Source organism: Pseudophryne corroboree, chromosome 1 (genome assembly GCF_028390025.1).
Source record: "Pseudophryne corroboree isolate aPseCor3 chromosome 1, aPseCor3.hap2, whole genome shotgun sequence".
Classification (NCBI taxonomy): Eukaryota; Metazoa; Chordata; class Amphibia; order Anura; family Myobatrachidae; genus Pseudophryne; species Pseudophryne corroboree.
Genome location: NC_086444.1, coordinates 424099426 through 424119026, shown reverse-complemented (window position 1 = coordinate 424119026; position 19601 = coordinate 424099426). Strand labels below are relative to the sequence as shown.

The window sequence follows — 19601 nt, the reverse complement described above, 5'->3', positions numbered from 1 at the left end:
TATAAAGAAAGAAAAAAAAACCACGGTTAGGTGGTATATACAATTATGGACGGGCTGCCGAGTGCCGACACAGAGGTAGCCACAGCCGTGAACTACCGCACTGTACTGTGTCTGCTGCTAATATAGACTGGTTGATAAAGAGATAGTATACTACTAATATTATATATACTGGTGGTCAGGTCACTGGTCACTAGTCACACTGGCAGTGGCACTCCTGCAGCAAAAGTGTGCACTGTTTAATTTTAATATAATATTATGTACTCCTGGCTCCTGCTATAACCTATAACTGGCACTGCAGTAGTGCTCCCCAGTCTCCCCCACAATTATAAGCTGTGTGAGCTGAGCAGTCAGACAGATATATAATATATATAGATGATGCAGCACACTGGCCTGAGCCTGAGCAGTGCACACAGATATGGTATGTGACTGACTGAGTCACTGTGTGTATCGCTTTTTTCAGGCAGAGAACGGATATATTAAATAAACTGCACTGTGTGTCTGGTGGTCACTCACTATATAATATATTATGTACTCCTGGCTCCTGCTATAACCTATAACTGGCACTGCAGTAGTGCTCCCCAGTCTCCCCCACAATTATAAGCTGTGTGAGCTGAGCAGTCAGACAGATATATATAATATTATATATAGATAATAGATGATGCAGCACACTGGCCTGAGCCTGAGCAGTGCACACAGATATGGTATGTGACTGAGTCACTGTGTGCTGTGTATCGCTTTTTTCAGGCAGAGAACGGATTATAAATAAAACTGGTGGTCACTATCAGCAAAACTCTGCACTGTACTGAGTACTCCTAATGCTCCCCAAAATTAGTAAATCAAGTGTCTCTCTAATCTATTCTAAACGGAGAGGACGCCAGCCACGTCCTCTCCCTATCAATCTCAATGCACGTGTGAAAATGGCGGCGACGCGCGGCTCCTTATATAGAATCCGAGTCTCGCGAGAATCCGACAGCGTCATGATGACGTTCGGGCGCGCTCGGGTTAACCGAGCAAGGCGGGAAGATCCGAGTCGCTCGGACCCGTGAAAAAAAACATGAAGTTCTGGCGGGTTCGGATTCAGAGAAACCGAACCCGCTCATCTCTAGTTTACAGTGCGGTAAATTGAATAGCTCTGGGCACTCTTGCTGGCAGCTACTGTACATCCCCCTCGCTTCTGATTGAATACCCCCGTGGGTTAATGCTTAAAGTTATTTCTACAGTGGGGTACACTGTGTTCCACAGGGAATACATCAGGGTGTAGAGTTGGATCTTGATCCAGAGGCACAAACAGGCTAAAGCTTTGACTGTTCCCATGATGCATTGCATGGCCTCATCTATAACCCCGCCTCTGGACACTGGTGCTCAGTTTGTAAGTTGCTGCTTGAAGAGCAGGTCACTTAACACGGGGGGCTGCGCTAGGCAGCCCTGAAAAGAGCTTTTGTTAAAAGTGCTGCAGCCCTTGAAGAATCTTCTATGTCCTAGTGACACTGTGCTGCAGCTCCAGCACCTCCCCAGCAGTGCTGCATACTCCCGCTGGACGGGTTCCCGGGTACTTGCGGTGGAGGCGCTCCTGTTTTCAGGCACACGCCGCTGGCGCTCCCCAGCATCGCGTGGCTGCTTCTTTGGGAGGAGGTAAGAGGGTGCCCCAGGTGGGACCCACCGAAATCGCATTCCAGTCGCGGTCTTAGGAGATGGGTCACAACGCTGGCATGGACACTGTGTTAGAGCAGGGACCCCATTATATCCACAAGGACAGGGAACACAGGTCGGATTTCACAAAAATCCTTTTAACAAGGCTCCACAGTACCCAGTGGTGAGGACCAGCATAGGGCATAAGGCGCTTGACCTGTAGCCCCTACCCCATATCTGGGCGCCATCTACTGCTGGTGTCCCCGCCCTGGAGTTGCTCCTTTCTCTCCCTCACTACCTGAAAGATTTGGGCGCCATCTTTCCACAAGTAGCTGCTGCTGATCTCCGGGACTGCAGGGCAATGTTTCCTCTGTAAATCTGCCTGTTTGCTCAAAGCTGTGCATTTACAGTCACTTAAGTAGTCTACATGTCAATTTAGACAGTGTTGGTTAAGAACAAGTGTACTTCTACCTGAACATTTAGTACAAGTATTCTGAGATATACATCCAGTATCTGACTGTGCATTGTTTAAATTTGAATCCCGGGATTGGAGGCTCCAATCCTGGGATTCACGGGATTATGGTGCGCATGCGCATTACTGTTTTTTGGCCGGGCAGCGCCGCTGAGCTCTAGCGCTTGGGTCAGCCTCAGACGCTGCCCGACCCCGGCTGTCTTGCTGTGCGCAGCGTGATGTCAGCAAGGTCATGCTGCGCAGCCCAAGCCGTGCCCGCCGCGTCTGCACTCCTGCCCACCAGTGAGTCCACCTGCCATCAATACAAAGCTGGTGAACTGTGAATGGTGTGTGGTGAACGCCGCAGCTGCCTGCCTCTCAACCTTGGGGACCCTTTTACTTACTGTAGTGAGTATGTTCTCCTTTTTTTTTTCTTTTTTTTTTCTTCTTTTTTTTTATCTGAATTTGAAATGGGACTGTAGATTATAGTACAGTTCAATCCCGAGATCCTGGGAATCCCGGGATTAAGCATTTTTCAATCCCGAATCCCGGGATTGAAAAAACAGTCCGGGATTGGCCTCCCTATCCTCAATGTATTCCCTGTGGAACACAGTGTACACCGCTGCAGAAAAGGAGATTTATGGTAGACTTACCATTGTTAAATCTTTCTGTGAGTTACACTGGATTCCACAGGGCACCCACCCTGACGCACTTAGCTTCTTTGGGCTTGTATGGCATTAGCCGCTGGTTCCTTCTCCTGTCGTGAGAATGTGGTTCTGTGACTAACATCTGTCTTCTCTTTTACCTACTACTGCATTGGACTAGTTAACAAAACGGAGCTCCAGTGTCCGGAGGCGGGGTTATGGAGGAGGCCATGCAGTGCATCCTGGGAACAGTCAAAGCTTTAGCCTGTTGGTGCCTCTGGATCAAGAGCCAACTCTACACCCCAATGTTTTCCCTGTGGAACCCAATGTACCTCGCAGAAAGAGATTTAACTATGGTAAGTCTACCTTTTTAAAACCACAAAAAAATAAAACCTCAATCTGACACTTCAGAAACCTTACAATACAAGTTGTCACATATGAGGAAACCACCAGAGAAATGGATTGACTTTTTATACCCAGCTACATCAATGATTGATACCTTCTTAAACTTCTAAAGGGTAACAAACTACCATTGTAAAGCAACATTTAATCCGACACCAGTCTGTACAATAGTGATGTAAATAAAGGACTTGCAGAGTTTTACACACATTTCTTCTGCTTCCTCAAAGACTTCAGCATGACGGTGGACTGCAATGCCTGGAAGACTGTCGGGTGGGAGCTCGCCTACAATTCTTCAGTCAAATCTGATCAAATTCGTGCCAGGATCCCTGGGTCATAAATCTTGTTTTCCAGGGCTACAGACTGGAGTTCCAAGAGCTCCCACCTCACCGATTCTTCAAATTGGTCTTGCCAGTTTCACAAGAGGCAAGTATAACTTTACAACATGCCATCCAGAAACTGGTACAGACTTGCATCATTGTTCCAGTTCCACCTCATCAGCAAAACAAGAGGTACTATTCCAACTTGTTTTGTAGTACCGTAACCGGACGGTTCGGTTAGACCAATTTTGAACCTCAAGTCGTTGAACCCGTACTTGCGAGTGTTCAAATTCAAGGTGGAGTCTTTGAGGGCGGTGATCTCAGGTCTAAAGGAGGGGGAATTCCTAGTATCTCTGGATATCAAGGATGTGTACCTTCATATTCCGATCTGGCTGCCTCATCAGGCTTATCTATAGTTTGCACTGCAGGACTGTCACTCCCAGTTCCAGGCCCTGCCATTTGGCCTCTCCAAGGCACCGAGGGTGTTCACCGTGATGGCAGAGATGATGTTTCTACTTCGCAAACAGGGACTGAACATAATTCCATACCTGGACGATCTCCTGATAAAATCACCGTCCAGAGAGAGGTTGCTGGACAGCATTGCTCTCTCAACCAAACTTCTCCAGAATCACGGGTGGATTCTGAATCTTCCAAAAACTCACCTAGAGCCAACACAGAGGCTCCCATTCCTGGGAATGATACTGGACACGGAGTCGCAGAAGGTGCTCCTTCCATTGGAAAAGTCATTAGTAATCCAGTCGATGGTTTGGGATGTCCTGAAGCCAACCCGGATATCGGTGCATCTATGCATTCGCCTTCTGGGGAAAATGGTGACCTCTTACGAGGCTCTTCAATATGGAAGGTTTCACGCAAGACCCTTCCAGCTCGATCTGTTGGACAAATTGTCCGGATTGCATCTTCACATGCACCAGAGGATCCGTCTGTCACCAGAAGCCAGGATCTCCCTTCTGTGGTGGCTACAGACTTCTCACCTCGTTGAGGGTCGGAGGTTCGGAATCCAGAACTGGATTCTGCTAACCAGACGCAAGCCTCAGAGGTTGTGGAGCAGTCACTCGGGGTGCAGTTTCAAGGAAGATGGTCAAGTCAGGAAATCATTCTTCCAATCAACATTCTGGAACTCAGGGCCATATACAACGCCCTTCTGCAGGCCTCACATCTTCAAGATCAGGCCATTCAGGTCCAGTCGGACAATGTGACGGCGGTGACGTACATAAACAGACAGGGCGGAACATAAAGCAGAGCATCAATATCGGAAGTGTCAAGAATTCTCCTCCGCTGTGGCATTGTCAGCAGTCTTTATTCTGGGAGTAGACAACTGGGAAGCAGACTTCCTCAGCAGACACGACCTGCACCCGGGGGGAGTGGGGCCTTCACCCGGAAGTGTTCAGATGCTTGACAAGTCGATGGGGATATCCATAGATCGACATGATGGCCTCTCGTCTCAACAAGAAGCTCAAGCGGTATTGTTTCTGGTCGAGAGACCCACAGGCGATGGCGGTAGACACCCTGACTACTCCATGGGTCTATCAGATGGTGTACGTGTTTCCTCCACTTCCTCTGATCCCAAGAATTCTAAAGAGAATAAAAAGGGAAAAGGTTCAAGCAATGCTAATTGCTCCGGACTGGCCAAGAAGGGCCTGGTACGAACGGCTGCTTCTAGCCAGGAGAGGGATCTCTAACAAGGTTATCCCAACTATGATCCAAGCCAGGAAGGGGGTAACATCAAAGCATTACCATTGTATTTGGAAGAAATACGTTTCTTGGTGAGAGCAGAAAATATTCTGCGGTGGAATTCCATCTAGGACGTTTCCTGCTTTTTCTACAAGCAGGAGTAGATGTGGATCTACGTCTGGGCTCCATAAAAGTCCAGATTTCGACCTTGTCCATTTTCTTTCAGAAACGATTGGCTTCTCTCCCTGAGGTCCAGACGTTCTTGAAAGGTGTTCTGCACATCCAACCTCCATTTATACCTCCCATGTCACCTTGGGATCTCGATGTGGTGCTGTATTTCCTCCAGTCGGACTGGTTTGAGTCGTTACAGGAGGTGGACGTAAAATATCTTGCGTGGAAGACCATCACACTGTTGGCCTTGGCTTCAGCAAGACGCGTGTCAGAATTGGGGGCTTTATCTCACAAAAGTCCATATTTAATTTTGCATGAGGACAGAGCTGAACTCAGAACTTGTCAGCAATTGCTTCTTATTGTGGTGTCTGCGTTTCACATCAACCAACCTATTGTGGTCCCGGTTGTCACCAACACTTCTGCTACTTCAAAGTCTTTGGCTGTTGAGAGGGCTTTGAAGGTGCATGTGAAAAGAACAGCTCGTCACAGAAAGACGACGGACTTGCTGTTTGTTCTTTCAGATCCCAATAATATTTGGTGTCCTCCTTCAAAGACTATTCCATGTTGGATTAGACTTACTATCCAGCATGCTTATTCCACGGCAAGTTTGCCATGTCCAAAATCTGTACAGGCCCACTCTACTAGGTCGATGGGTTCTTCCTGGGCGGCTGCCCGGGGTGTCTCGGCTTTACAGCTCTGCCGAGCAGCTACTTGGTCAGGTTCAAACATGTTTGCAAAGTTCTACAGGTTCGATACTTTGGCCTCTGAGGACCTTCAGTATGGTCAATCAGTTCTGTAGGATCCTCAGCACTCTCCCACCCGGTTTGGGAGCTTCGGTACATCCCCATGGTACTAAATGGAACCCCAGTATCCTCTAGGACGTAAGAGAATATAGGATTTTAATTTCCTATCCGTAAACCCTTTTCTCGTAGTCCGTAGAGGATACTGGGCGCCTGCCCAGTGCTTCGTTCGTCCTGCACTGTTACTTGGTTAAGTAATGTTGGTTCAGCTGTTGCTGTTCCTGTTCCAAGTTTGGTTAGCTTGGCTTTCCTCGTGTGTGTGTGTGTTTGTTGGTTCGGGATCTCACCACTATCCTTATCTATCCTTCTCTCAAAGTATGTTCGTCTCCTCGGCACATTTCTAAACTGAGTCTGGTAGGAGGAGAATAGAGGGAGGAGCCAGCGCACACTATCAAATTCTTAGTGTCCATGGCTCCTAGTGGACCCGTCTATACCTCATGGTACTAAATGGACCCCAGTATCCTCTACGGACTGCAAGAAAGATTTACTGGTAGGTAATCAAAATCCAGTTTTTTTTTTTGTATCGCGCTCTGCAGTACCATGTTTAGCCGCATAAAATGACACTTTTCACGTCGTGCATAGCACTTTTGTCGGATTTAGCCATTGTATGCAGCTGAACCAGACACTTATGGGCGTGAACAGTGCATTAAAAAAGAACCATTAGATATCACCAACTCCCTAGATCTCCCGTCACTTCAGACGGGAGCTAGAGCGTGCATAAATAATTTAATCGCCCCCATATAAAGTGGTAATAAAATTGTTTTTTAAAATTTGCTATTTTTTTTATTGTATTGTACAGAACAAGCATAAAATGTAATGTTTCACCTTTATTTGGTCACAGCAGTTTCAATAATGGCAGTTCTGCATTTTTGGAAAGTATAGTAAATGTTTTGGGTTGGCAGGATAGACCAGCTTGCTAATGGCAGGCGATACGATTTGTAAGATTGAGTAGAGCAATATGAGAAATTTGCGTAATCTCCTAATTAGTAACATTTTAGTGATGCATTTTAATTAAAAAATCTGCTTGAGTATGAATCCCTTGTAATCCACGGATCAGTGCATGTGTAGCGCGTGAGGTTTCTCCAATCTATGAAACGTGGCGCTTGGATATGTGAACGTAGTGGGAAAACAGATTCATAATATATTCAGACTTTCTTCACATGGGAGGATATTTTCCCACCTACTGGTACACAGTCCTCAAGGGGCTGTTGGGTTTATTTGAACACCATCCCTTGCAGGAATTCTATGTCCCCACATCTTTTAGTGCTAAATGTTTTTTTTGCAGAAAAGGTTTATTGACCGTTTTTTTTTTTTTGTTGTTTTTTTTTAGAAATGTACTTCAAGATCAGGTTTTAATTGTTATTTATGTTATTAGGCTTATCAGAGCACAGCTGGCGGTGTTACTGAGAAACAATGCATTGCATTTGCTTTTATAGCAAATGTACAAAGGGGCAGATGTATTAACCTGGAGAAGGCATGAGGAAGTGTTAAACCAGTGATAAGTGAAAGGTGATAAATGCACCAGTTAATCGGCTCCAATATGTAAATTGACAGTTAGGAGCTGACTGGCTGCTGCATTTATCACCTTGCAATTATCCCTTCCTTATGCTATCTTTCACCTTAATACATCTACCTCAAAATTCTTATTTGTTAGGCTCGTTTTACTTTAATATGTGAAAATGAATAAAGGTTTTGCATATATTCAAACAAGTAGTCATATCCAGGGGTTCTATCCCCGTGGTGTTTTTTTTTTTTTTTTTGTCTTGCTTTTTTTTAATGGTGTATGTATTGACATTTGTCAAATGACATATGGAAATTGTTATATACAGGATATCATACTTTTATATTTAGTCCCGTTATTTGGTGGTGTTTAAATGTATCCAGTTTGGCTGTTCTGCCTTTTAAAGCGTGTACCTGACCAGGGCTCATCCATCTTCCCAGCTGGAAATCTGCATTCTTCAGTGATTGAAATAATTGCTGCCAGAAGAGATTAGATAGTAATGTGTTACAGCAAACGTTTTCATGGTATTCTCAAGCAAGGAGAAATATTCCATAAACCCATTCCAACTTTTATAGGTCACTTGGTGACTTTTTCTTCTTCTCCAAGTTATGTACAGGAGTTTCCTGCATTCCTCTAGTACAAAGGCATTTTGTATTGCAACACACGTGCCCCCTGCACCGTTCATAGACTTTTGGCCACATTCTCATGCAGTGAGCAGTCTTTTCAGAGTAAATGATTTCTCACTGCAGGAGTGGTGCGGTCTCCATACAGTAGTACGTTTGCCCATCTGAGTTTATCTGCCTACATTTGAAGTTGGTATAGTTATGTGTGTGAGGTTTGTGTTTCTCAATATATACATACAGTACGTAACACCTGGATAAATAAGGAGCACAGGAATACTGAAAGCAAGAGGTTGTGCTTAATGTTTAAAGCAAGTTACATCCTGACGTCATCCTGCCTGATTACCACAGCTGCTTATTATGACCAACATGGTGGCAAGAGACCTCGGTGACTGTGACAGAGGGTGTTTGTTTTTGTGTGTGTGTGGCAGAATATTTAGTGACAGACAGCTGAATTTGGTAACATACCCTTAAATCTGATCTCCTTATTATTGTCCTATCCTATACAGTGGGTGCCAGCAGTCTGTAATAGAGGGCAGTCCACACAACTTAAAACAGATTGGTTTAATAACCAGACTGAATGAGTTGCAGGGCAACATGTGATGTCTGAATGGAATGCTGATTGGAAAATGTTTCCCAGTATAGGGAATAAATTGGAGTAAGTGCATACTCCAGGATCATAATAGTGGTTTGTTAGGACACTATGGGCGATTATTCAATTGTTTTGCACCTGCGATCTCCTGTCTAAAGTGTCAGGAGATTGCGAGGAACAATTTAAATTTTTTTTTTTTTTCGCGCAGATCGTGCCCAGAAAGGTAGGGTTTAGCCACAAATAACCCTATCTGAGCGCCATCTACTGGCTGCCGGCAGAATAGCATTTGAATTCCGCACATTGACAATAAACTTCAACCTTTGGCACAAACAGTCAGTTTGATCAAAAACTGTAAGAACTGCAGGGCAGGAAACCCTAGTAGGTTTGCAGTGGTCAAGCAGTGAGATAGTGTCCTGCACAGAGGCTAAGCACTTAGTTGTTCTGTTCCAGTTATTGCTGCCAGTAAAGCACCATTTCATTTATTTACCTGGAAGAGCTGTGTTTGGATCCTGATTAAGCACCTATACACCCCTCTACCGAGCGAACAACCCCATGTCACCACAACAGCTGAAAAAAATCTAAACATCGTTCAGCCAACTTCATGCTGCAAATGGTGATCTCTATACATCGCTCTTAGAAAAAAGGCGTTCCGATTATCGGACTGACATGTTTCCGTGATCTAGTGTTGGCTACGCTGTCATACAGACCATGGACCGCTTATTTGTGCTTTAAGTATTAAAACGGTACGGTTTGTATTACTGTCCATATCCTGACAGCAGCGGCATCCCGCTCGCCAGAATGCCAGCTGCTAGGCGAGCACTAAGAGTCCCCTTGCGGGCTAGTTGGCTTGCTGCGCTCAACACAGGATCGGTTCCTACTCTATGGGTGTCGTGGATACCCACGAGTGGGAATATCCCTGGTATGCCAGAATTCCGGCTGGCGGCATTGTCAGCTGTCAGGATTTTGGCGTCTGTATTCTGAATGCCGGTATCCCGACAGCCAGAAAATTGACTGCATTCCATTAAAACAAGATGTAAAAATCCTGTTTGTAGTATTTATTTTCTTATTTTTAATAAAGAGAAAGATTTGGCTTTTTTTTTTTTTTTTTTGTATACCATTTCAGGGTCTTTTGTGTTAAGAACTTCTAATTTATCCCCTCCCGTGATAATTAATTCAATTTGTTTCTGTATTAGAAAAATGAAAACCCCAACTTTTTTGGCTGAAAACAATCATAAGCAATGAAAGCCAACTCATGTTTGTCATCTAATAAAGTGGGTGTTGAGGACTGTGTGTGGTGGGTTTTCCTTCTTTTTTCTTTTTTTCTTGCGTTTTTCTTTTTAAATGCCTTGAGAATGCTTTATTAACTGAAAGCGTATAGTCAATATTGTGACATGTTTGATTAATTTATTTATTCCCAGCCTCGTTTTCCCTTGGAGTATTTATCCTTTTGGGTTTTATGGTAATGATTCAGCACATTTGTTTGTTTTAGCAAAGCTTAGTGTTCATCTTATTTGCAGTTATTTATACATGGCTAAAAATGTTGCACGGTCATTAAAAACACAAACTTGTCGGTTTTATTCAAATGAACTCGAACCATAACATTTCCTGATGTTGCCAAGTTCTGCAAATATTGCCAAGTTGATTTTCCCTAGGCAATCTATAAGTAGACTTGAAAACAAATTTTATTGGCAAATTTTAAACCTGGCCAGACTTTTTCAATCTCCTATTTATATCTACATTCCATTTCCTGCAATACATTTACCAGCTCACAGCTGCCCTCTGGTGCTCCAAATAAGTTGTGCATGATTTACTACAGTGATTCTCAAACTCTGTTCTCTGGACCCCAAACAGCTCACGTTTTCCAGGTCACCTAGCAGGTGCACAGGTGTTTAACATTTAATAGATCCACAAGTGTAGCTGATTATTTCACTTGTGATTCTGGGGAGAGACCTGGAAAACATGCCTTGTTGGGGTCCTGAGGACCGAGTTTGAGAACGTATGAATTACTAGGTTTCTAGAAAGCCACTTTATCTGGTAGCAATAAATGTGATTAGAAATAGTTCAAGCACTTGCTGTTGTGTGCACCCCTGGGATCAGCTCGTCAAGCAGCTCGTCTCGCCACTACACGCTAGCCGCGAGTCTACGGCAGATACTGTGTGGCTGTGTAACAGCAGGTGAACCACACAAGCCATCCCTAGGAAAGAGGACACCTATGCCTGTCCAGTGTTTTGCGAGGACTAAAAGGAAGTTGTCCCCGTCAGAAACTGGAATAAGATTTAACATCTGACTGTCGAAGGATCCCAGGGGTGCGCACAACAGCAAGTACTGAACATTTTTGGGATGTAAAGTGACCACCTCGGCTTTTGTTGCAGCACTACTGCTCGAAGCACATGGGGAATTTTTAAGTTCTAAACATGCAGTATTACTCTTAAGTTGATTTTAATGCATAAAACATTATCTTGTTTTAAAGAAGATTGAGCAATCTTCTGGAAATCTATGAATGTTTATGGGGTGTGATATGATATCCCACCCGGCTCCAGCTGGGTGGCTGCTGCCGTGAGCGGCGGCTGTGATGCAGGGACAGAGAGGAGGGACTGGAGAGGCAGAGAGACAGGGGGGGGGGGGGGGGGGCAGACGGAGGAGAGCAGCGCTACAGCAGTGGCTATATAGCTGTAGCGCTGCTCCCCTGCTCACCTACCCCCCCCCCCCCCCCCCCCGCATCTCAATTCGGCTCTTTTAAAAGTCGAATTGAGATGTCATTTGAACAGCCCAGGTTGGATCCAGTCCGACAATTGAATGTTGGAATGGATCCGACTTCAATTGTATATACCCCCTAGCCTTCATATCACAGGCTAATATATAAATGATCTTGTATGAGAAGGGCCATGGCATGTCACACGGTGAATACTTAGTATGGTTTTAAATATTGCTGCTTAGCAGAGGTACAGTTTTAGAGGACTGTGCTGATTTGGGGACAGGGTCATTCCATATCAAATCAACTCAAAAAAACCTAAACATTTTACTGACCCTCTCCGATTTTTATGAAATTTGGTTTACCAGTAGAAGGGGAGGGGGGGGGGGACGACGACTAATCTACAGCGAATTTCAACATCATAGGCTGGATATTTTTGGAGGTGGAGCCATTTAAAAATGAGCAAAATATGCAAATTTACTGCCCCAGGTGTCTTTTCGTTTGCCTGTAACTTGAGTTCTAATTAAGACAGAGAGATGAAATTAGTGTAATTTTGAAGCTTATGACTAGATCTTTTCATGTCAATTTTAATTTAGTAAGGTATAGTACTACTAAAAAAAGATTAATAACCTTTGACCATGACCTTTGATCTCAATTTTTTAAAATAGGGATTTTTTTTTTGAGTTCTCCCAGTTTCTCTTTCTGTAATGGTGTACACACGTCCTGTTGTAAAAAGTTGGAGTATTAAAAAAGTGGAGGAGGAGTTTGGAGCATCCAATTTTATGGTTCGTGTAGCTAAAAAGCTTGTTAAAGAGAGAGGTATACTTTCCAAACCTAATCCAAAACCAGGGATATACCTTGTTTTAAAGAAAAGGTTCCGCTGCAACGTCTAGGGTTTTCAAAGTTAGCAGAACTTCGCCCCAAATACTGCACCTTAGCTGGAGGAAGTGGTACACATTCAGTGTGTCTGCACCATCCACCAGAATGTCAAACTCTATATTAGGTGCAAAGATTTCTGATTTGACATCAAAGGAAGAGATCCCATTGAAATCGTGTAAGGATTGTTTGGCGATGATGATAATATGCAATCCTCCTCAGCCAGCATGCTACCTTAATGAGTGTAATGAATGTGAAGATGCCAACCGCCTCAAACATTTTAAGGAACAGTTGAGGCAGTTAATGGATGACAGCATGATGGATACTATTTCTTACAAACAATGGGTCTCTGTTGACCGTTCTAATCTTGACAGTTACGTATTCATCTGATGACTTTCTGGACGCTTTTTGTGACGAGTTACAAATACTGCACCATTCCTTTATTGCCAGACAACAGTTGTCTTTTCAAGCAGACCTTAAATTAAGTTTGCAACCAGGGGAGTTTTTGGTATTCTGCGACTTTGCTGAGAACTATTAGTTTGTACTGCAAGACGAAGTGCAAGGTTCCACTGGAATAACGCACAAGCAACTCTTCATCCTTGTGTAGCATACTTCATAGATGAGGCAGGGAGTCTAAAGCATGCCAGCTTTGTTTATTATATCAGACTGCCTTCACCATGATACTGTTGCAGTTCATTTATTCCAGGGGTTACTCATAAATTTGTTAAGGAAAAGTATCCCATCGTTATAAAGATCATTTATTTCTCAGATGAAGCTGCCTCTCAGTATAAAAATCGAAAGAATTTCATTAATCTTTGCTGTCATGAGCAAGACTTTAGAATTCCAGCCGAGTGGCACTTATCAGCCACCTCCCAAGGAAAAGGGGCATGTGATGGAGTTGGTGGCACTGTGAAAAGATTAGCTCCACGAGCCAGTCTCCAAAGGCCGTACGATCAACAAATAATGACACCTCGACAATTGTTTGATTGGGCCGTTGAGAATGTTCCAGCTGTCTCTTTCAAGTACGCCACTTCAGCTGACCACGAGGCAGAAGAGAAGTTCCTGGAAGCTCGATTTGAGCAATCCCGCACAATTGCTGGAACCCAGAAACTACATTCCTTTATTCCCTTAACACTAAAGTTTATTCCTACTCTACATCTTCGAAAGTGGAACAAGTTTGTTTACTGGAGGAACGAAGTAGAATTTAAAGACATTAAAGGATTTGTCACTTGTGTGTATGATGCAGAGTGGTGGGTAGTATGTGTTCTTGACGTAGATGAAAAGTACTAATTAGTAAAGGTCCGCTTTCTCCACCCACAAGGACCATCCCTATCATACAAATAACCAGGGAAACCCGACATTCTTCTAGTTCATCGTTGTGATATACTAACAGTAGACCCAATGACTACAACAGGACGTGTGTACACCATTACAGAAAGAGAAACTCTGTATGCAACTTCAAAACTAAACTCATGGAAAGCATGAACAAAACCTGGTCTGATATATAGATTATATATATATATATATATATATATATATATATATATATATATATATATATATATATATATATATATATATATATATATATATATATATATATATATATATATATATATATATATACATGTATAATTGAGCTGCCTTCTTGTCAGTAAATTATCACATTATCCCATGGGAGTTCCAAAGTGAAATTTGGTACATGTTTAAATAAAATATGGGAGAAAATATCCCTATTTTAAAAAACTGAGGTGAAAGTACTAAAAAAAAAAGTTTAATAACCTAAGTGAAAAGATCTAGTAATAAGCTTCAAAATGACACTAATTTCATCTGTCTTAATTAGAACTCAAGTTACAGGCAAACTAAAAGAGCCCTGCGGCAGTAAAATTGCATTTTTTGTTCATTTTTAAATGGCTCCACCTCCAAAAATATCCAACCTCTGATGTTGAAATTTGGTGTAAATTAGTTTGTCATCAGACCTAACAAGAACAGCAAATTTAATTGAAATCGGTGATGGTCATGAAAATGGCTGTGTTGATTTGATGTGGAATGACCCGACAGGATGTCATGTGGAAATTAAGGTGTGGGGAAAGGGGGATTGAGGCATCTCTGTGCCTCTGAAGCTTACACAGCACATGCTGGGGTGTCGAGTGGTTCGAGATGTAGAGAATCATGTGAAAGATTTATGTATAATTGTATGTTTATTTCACCAGATAAATGTGTCATCAGTAAAACAGCCAACTAAATGTGATGTGGTAGCCTTATTTGTAAGTGTATGTAAAATAGTTTTGGTACATTGCATTGCAATCCGGTATTGCTTTATAAGTAAGTTGTTCCAGTCATGGGTTGTAAATCTAATTTTCCATAAACAAATTTTGTTAAAATTAATAGCTCGGATTGTTTTGAATATGGAAGATCTGAATGGTAATGCGTGTGTGGTCATCTAGCATCCTATATGCATAACAGTTTACTTTGTCTAAATCCTCAAATCCCTAGCATGTTTTCATTTTTGGCTCAGCACTCATGTGTCTTCTGTGTGTTTTGCAGCTGGAAGTTACCATGGACCTAGCAGAGAGGCGGGAGATCCGCTCGGCAATTCGGGAACTACGCCGGGAGGAACTGGAGAGATGTGAGGAAGCACTGGCCTCTAAACGCTTCAGATCAGAGCGGAACAATGGACAGGAGGACAAGGAGAATCAGCCTGGGTTTGTTAGATATTTTTATTGATCTAGGTTATAGTGGTGCACCTGATCTTACCATGTGAGGTCATGGTTTCTAATGTCTGAAGCTTTGGCACATATGATAGACTGCAGTAAAGGTAACTCTAGAAGTATAAAAAGAATAGAGCTCATGCTTCACCTTTTAAAGTTATTGGGGTGTACTGTAACATAGAAGCAGTCTATGTTCTGTATGATGTAACACATGTTTGGGAAAACTTTTCAGCCTTGTCTATCAATGGTGGTGATCCATGTCATTAGTGGGAATTTAGCTTCTAGGAGCTATTTGAATAAATGACTGTGAGAATGACCAGAATTAGCCATGTTAAGCAGCGTCTATGCCGGGAGCGATGCAGTTATGGTACGCCCAGTGCTCGCAACCAGCCCAAAGCCCTACTTGAAGTGGTAGCTGCTCACCTCAGAGTGGTACGAGCAGAGATCTGTGATAAATGCAGCCTCAGGGCTTATCACAGGAATTAAATTCCCACAAATGAATTGAATCACCACCAATGTGTTTGTGGTGATGTGAGCTTTTTTTTTTCTTTCTTTCTTGTCACTGAATTAAGCAAGTGGTTACGTATCAGCACTCGACTTGATACACCAACAGGCAGCGGAGCCCTCATATCTTGATTTGCTAGCATCCATTGCTGTTTTAACGGTGTGGAGACAAAAGCCAAGAGCCCTGTGACTTGCACCCCTTGTGGCCCAATCTCACCCCAGACTCGTACATTTTTGTCTCATTCCTATTGGGCTACAAACAATCTGCGAGTCCAACGGCATATAGCTGTACTTACACATTGGTTCATCTTATTCATGGCTAATTGAATTGACCCCTGAGAGCAGATATGAGACTTCAGTAGTTGGCATAGGTGAATAGTCAAGGCAGACATGAGGACATAAGATATCAAGGGGATGTTGGTTGTGATTGTACACTTGTAAATACAATGCTTTTATCAGAGTTGCCTTTCATTTACAATGTTAGCAATTTTAGAATCGGCACCAGTAGTAGTAAAGATCAAAGGGGGATCATAAATACTGTTACTTCTGATGTGATCTGGTAATCTCGCGCTACTCACTACATATAATGCATTTGAGCAAAGTAAATTGTTCAGATGTTATGTATGTTTGATTATTTGACTTATGACTTTATGTACTATGAAAAGGTCAAATATATAATAGTCTGACTGTTCCATGTGCACAATTGTTCAGTCATTACGAAGCTTCTACATTAGCTCATAACTGGTGTAATATGTTGGGGAGTGGGTTGATCAGCGCAACAACGTGTCCGGTCTCCTGTTTCGGGGCAGCTGGTACCAATGAGTTGTCCAAACTCGTCTGGTAAGTGGTGATTACTAGGGGAGTGGTACCTGCGCTCACCTCCTAGTGTTAGTAAGGAAATAGCAAATGATACAGTAACAGTTAGTGCTTAATAGTCATGATCAAATAGGTTCAAAATGCTGGTTCCAGTAAAGTGTACCATAGCACACCGAAGGTGTGAGTACTGTACATGTAGGTTCGGGACGCCCGCTCTCTAAAACAGAGGCCCTTACATCTACTGTATCACAGCACCATTGTGCAACAAAGGAACGCCTCACTTTTACTGGAATCAGCATTTGGAACCTATTTGATCATTACTATTACGTACTAACTTTCAGTTACAAATTCCTACTATATTTCAGTGTGACATCAACATCTGGACTTTGATCCTAATTGTGATCCATCACCTGTGTGCTAACAATTACTGTTATTGTATCATTTGCTATTTGAATGCATTACACCCTTTTATGCCTGAGCACTGTGTCTCAATAAAAGGCATAGATATACACAACGCTTAACGTCATCTATTTCCGTACTAATACTAGGTGAGCACAGGTACCACACCCCCAGTAATCATAACTGGTGTCTCTGAAATCTGTTAGCATCTGCTATATTCTAAGAGATCAGGTTATTTTGTTTTATTACAGCTGGTTCCTGTGAAATGTTTTATTTCCTAAAATGGCATTTCTCTATCGTCCTAGTGGATGCTGGGGTTCCTGAAAGGACCATGGGGAATAGCGGCTCCGCAGGAGACAGGGCACAAAAAGTAAAGCTTTAGGATCAGGTGGTGTGCACTGGCTCCTCCCCCTATGACCCTCCTCCAAGCCTCAGTTAGATTTTTGTGCCCGGCCGAGAAGGGTGCAATCTAGGTGGCTCTCCTAAAGAGCTGCTTAGAAAAGTTTAGCTTAGGTTTTTTATTTTACAGTGAGTCCTGCTGGCAACAGGATCACTGCAACGAGGGACTTAGGGGAGAAGAAGTGAACTCACCTGCGTGCAGGATGGATTGGCTTCTTTGGCTACTGGACATTAGCTCCAGAGGGACGATCACAGGTACAGCCTGGATGGTCACCGGAGCCTCGCCGCCGGCCCCCTTGCAGATGCTGAAACGAGAAGAGGTCCAGAATCGGCGGCAGAAGACTCCTCAGTCTTCTTAAGGTAGCGCACAGCACTGCAGCTGTGCGCCATTTCCTCTCAGCACACTTCACACGGCAGTCACTGGGAGGGGGGCGCCCTGGGAGGCAAATGAAAACCTTTTTTGGCTAAAAATACCTCACATATAGCCTCCGGGGGCTATATGGAGATATTTAACCCCTGCCAGAATCCATTAAAGAGCGGGAGACGAGCCCGCCGAAAAAGGTGCGGGGCCTATCTCCTCAGCACACAGCGCCATTTTCCCTCACAGAAAGGCTGGAGGGAAGGCTCCCAGGCTCTCCCCTGCACTGCACTACAGAAACAGGGTTAAAACAGAGAGGGGGGGCACTAATTTGGCGTTAGAAATATATAAAAGATGCTATAAGGGAAAACACTTATATAAGGTTGTCCCTATATAATTATAGCGTTTTTGGTGTGTGCTGGCAAACTCTCCCTCTGTCTCTCCAAAGGGCTAGTGGGTCCTGTCCTCTATCAGAGCATTCCCTGTGTGTGTGCTGTGTGTCGGTACGTGTGTGTCGACATGTATGAGGACGATGTTGGTGAGGAGGCGGAGCAATTGCCTGTAATGGTGATGTCACTCTCTAGGGAGTCGACACCGGAATGGATGGCTTATTTAGGGAATTACGTGATAATGTCAACACGCTGCAAGGTCGGTTGACGACATGAGACGGCCGACAAACAATTAGTACCGGTCCAGACGTCTCAGAAACACCGTCAGGGGTTTTAAAACGCCCGTTTACTTTAGTCGGTCGACACAGACACAGACACGGACACTGAATCCAGTGTCGACGGTGAATAAACAAACGTATTCCTTATTAGGGCCACACGTTAAGGGCAATGAAGGAGGTGTTACATATTTCTGATACTACAAGTACCACAAAAGAGGGTATTATGTGGGATGTGAAAAAACTACCGTAGTTTTTCCTGAATCAGATAAATTAAATGAAGTGTGTGATGATGCGTGGGTTCCCCCCGATAGAAAATTATGGGCGGTATACCCTTTCCCGCCAGAAGTTAGGGCGCGTTGGGAAACACCCCTTAGGGTGGATAAGGCGCTCACACGCTTATCAAAACAAGTGGCGGTACCGTCTATAGATAGGGCCGTCCTAAAGGAGCCAGCTGACAGGAGGCTGGAAAATATCATATAAAAAGTATATACACACATACTGGTGTTATACTGCGACCAGCGATCGCCTCAGCCTGGATGTGCAGAGCTGGGGTGGCTTGGTCGGATTCCCTGACTAAAAATATTGATACCCTTGACAGGGACAGTATTTTATTGACTATAGAGCATTTAAAGGATGCATTTTCTATATATGCGAGATGCACAGAGGGATATTTGCACTCTGGCATCAAGAGTAAGTGCGATGTCCATATCTGCCAGAAGATGTTTATGGACACGGCAGTGGTCAGGTGATGCAGATTCCAAACGGCACAAAGGTGTATTGCCGTATAAAGGAAGAGGAGTTATTTGGGGTCGGTCCATCGGACCTGGTGGCCACGGCAACTGCTGGAAAATCCACCGTTTTTACCCTAAGTCACATCTCTGCAGAAAAAGACACCGTCTTTTCAGCCTCAGTCCTTTCGTCCCTATAAGAGTCATATCTGGCCAGGGATAGAGGAAAGGGAAGAAGACTGCAGCAGGCAGCCCATTCCCAGGAACAGAAGCGTTCCACCGCTTCTGCCAAGCTCTCAGCATGACGCTGGGACCGTACAGGACCCCTGGATCCTACATGTAGTATCCCAGGGGTACAGATTGGAATGTCGAGACGTTTCCCCTTCGCAGGCTCCTGAAGTCTGGTTTACCAAGGTCTCCCTCCGACAAGGAGGCAGTATGGGAAACAATTCACAAGCTGTATTCCCAGCAGGTGATAATCAAATTACCCCTCCTACAACAAGAAAAGGGGTATTATTCCACATTATATTGTGGTACTGAAGCCAGAAGGCTAGGTGAGACCTATTCTAAATCTAAAAAAATTTGAACACTTACAAAGGTTCAAATCAAGATGGAGTCACTCAGAGCAGTGA

At 43.7% G+C, this 19601-nt stretch overlaps 1 protein-coding gene across 2 annotated transcripts in view; it reads left to right on the top strand.

The window, feature by feature from the left end:
• Window positions 1-19601, top strand: part of SMTN (smoothelin) — a 291316-nt gene that overhangs the window by 123807 nt on the left and 147908 nt on the right. For both annotated transcript variants that reach the window (XM_063913408.1, XM_063913409.1), the window contains exon 2: window positions 14935-15092. In XM_063913408.1, the coding sequence (XP_063769478.1) occupies window positions 14935-15092 (158 nt within the window). The remainder of the gene's footprint in view (window positions 1-14934; window positions 15093-19601) is intronic.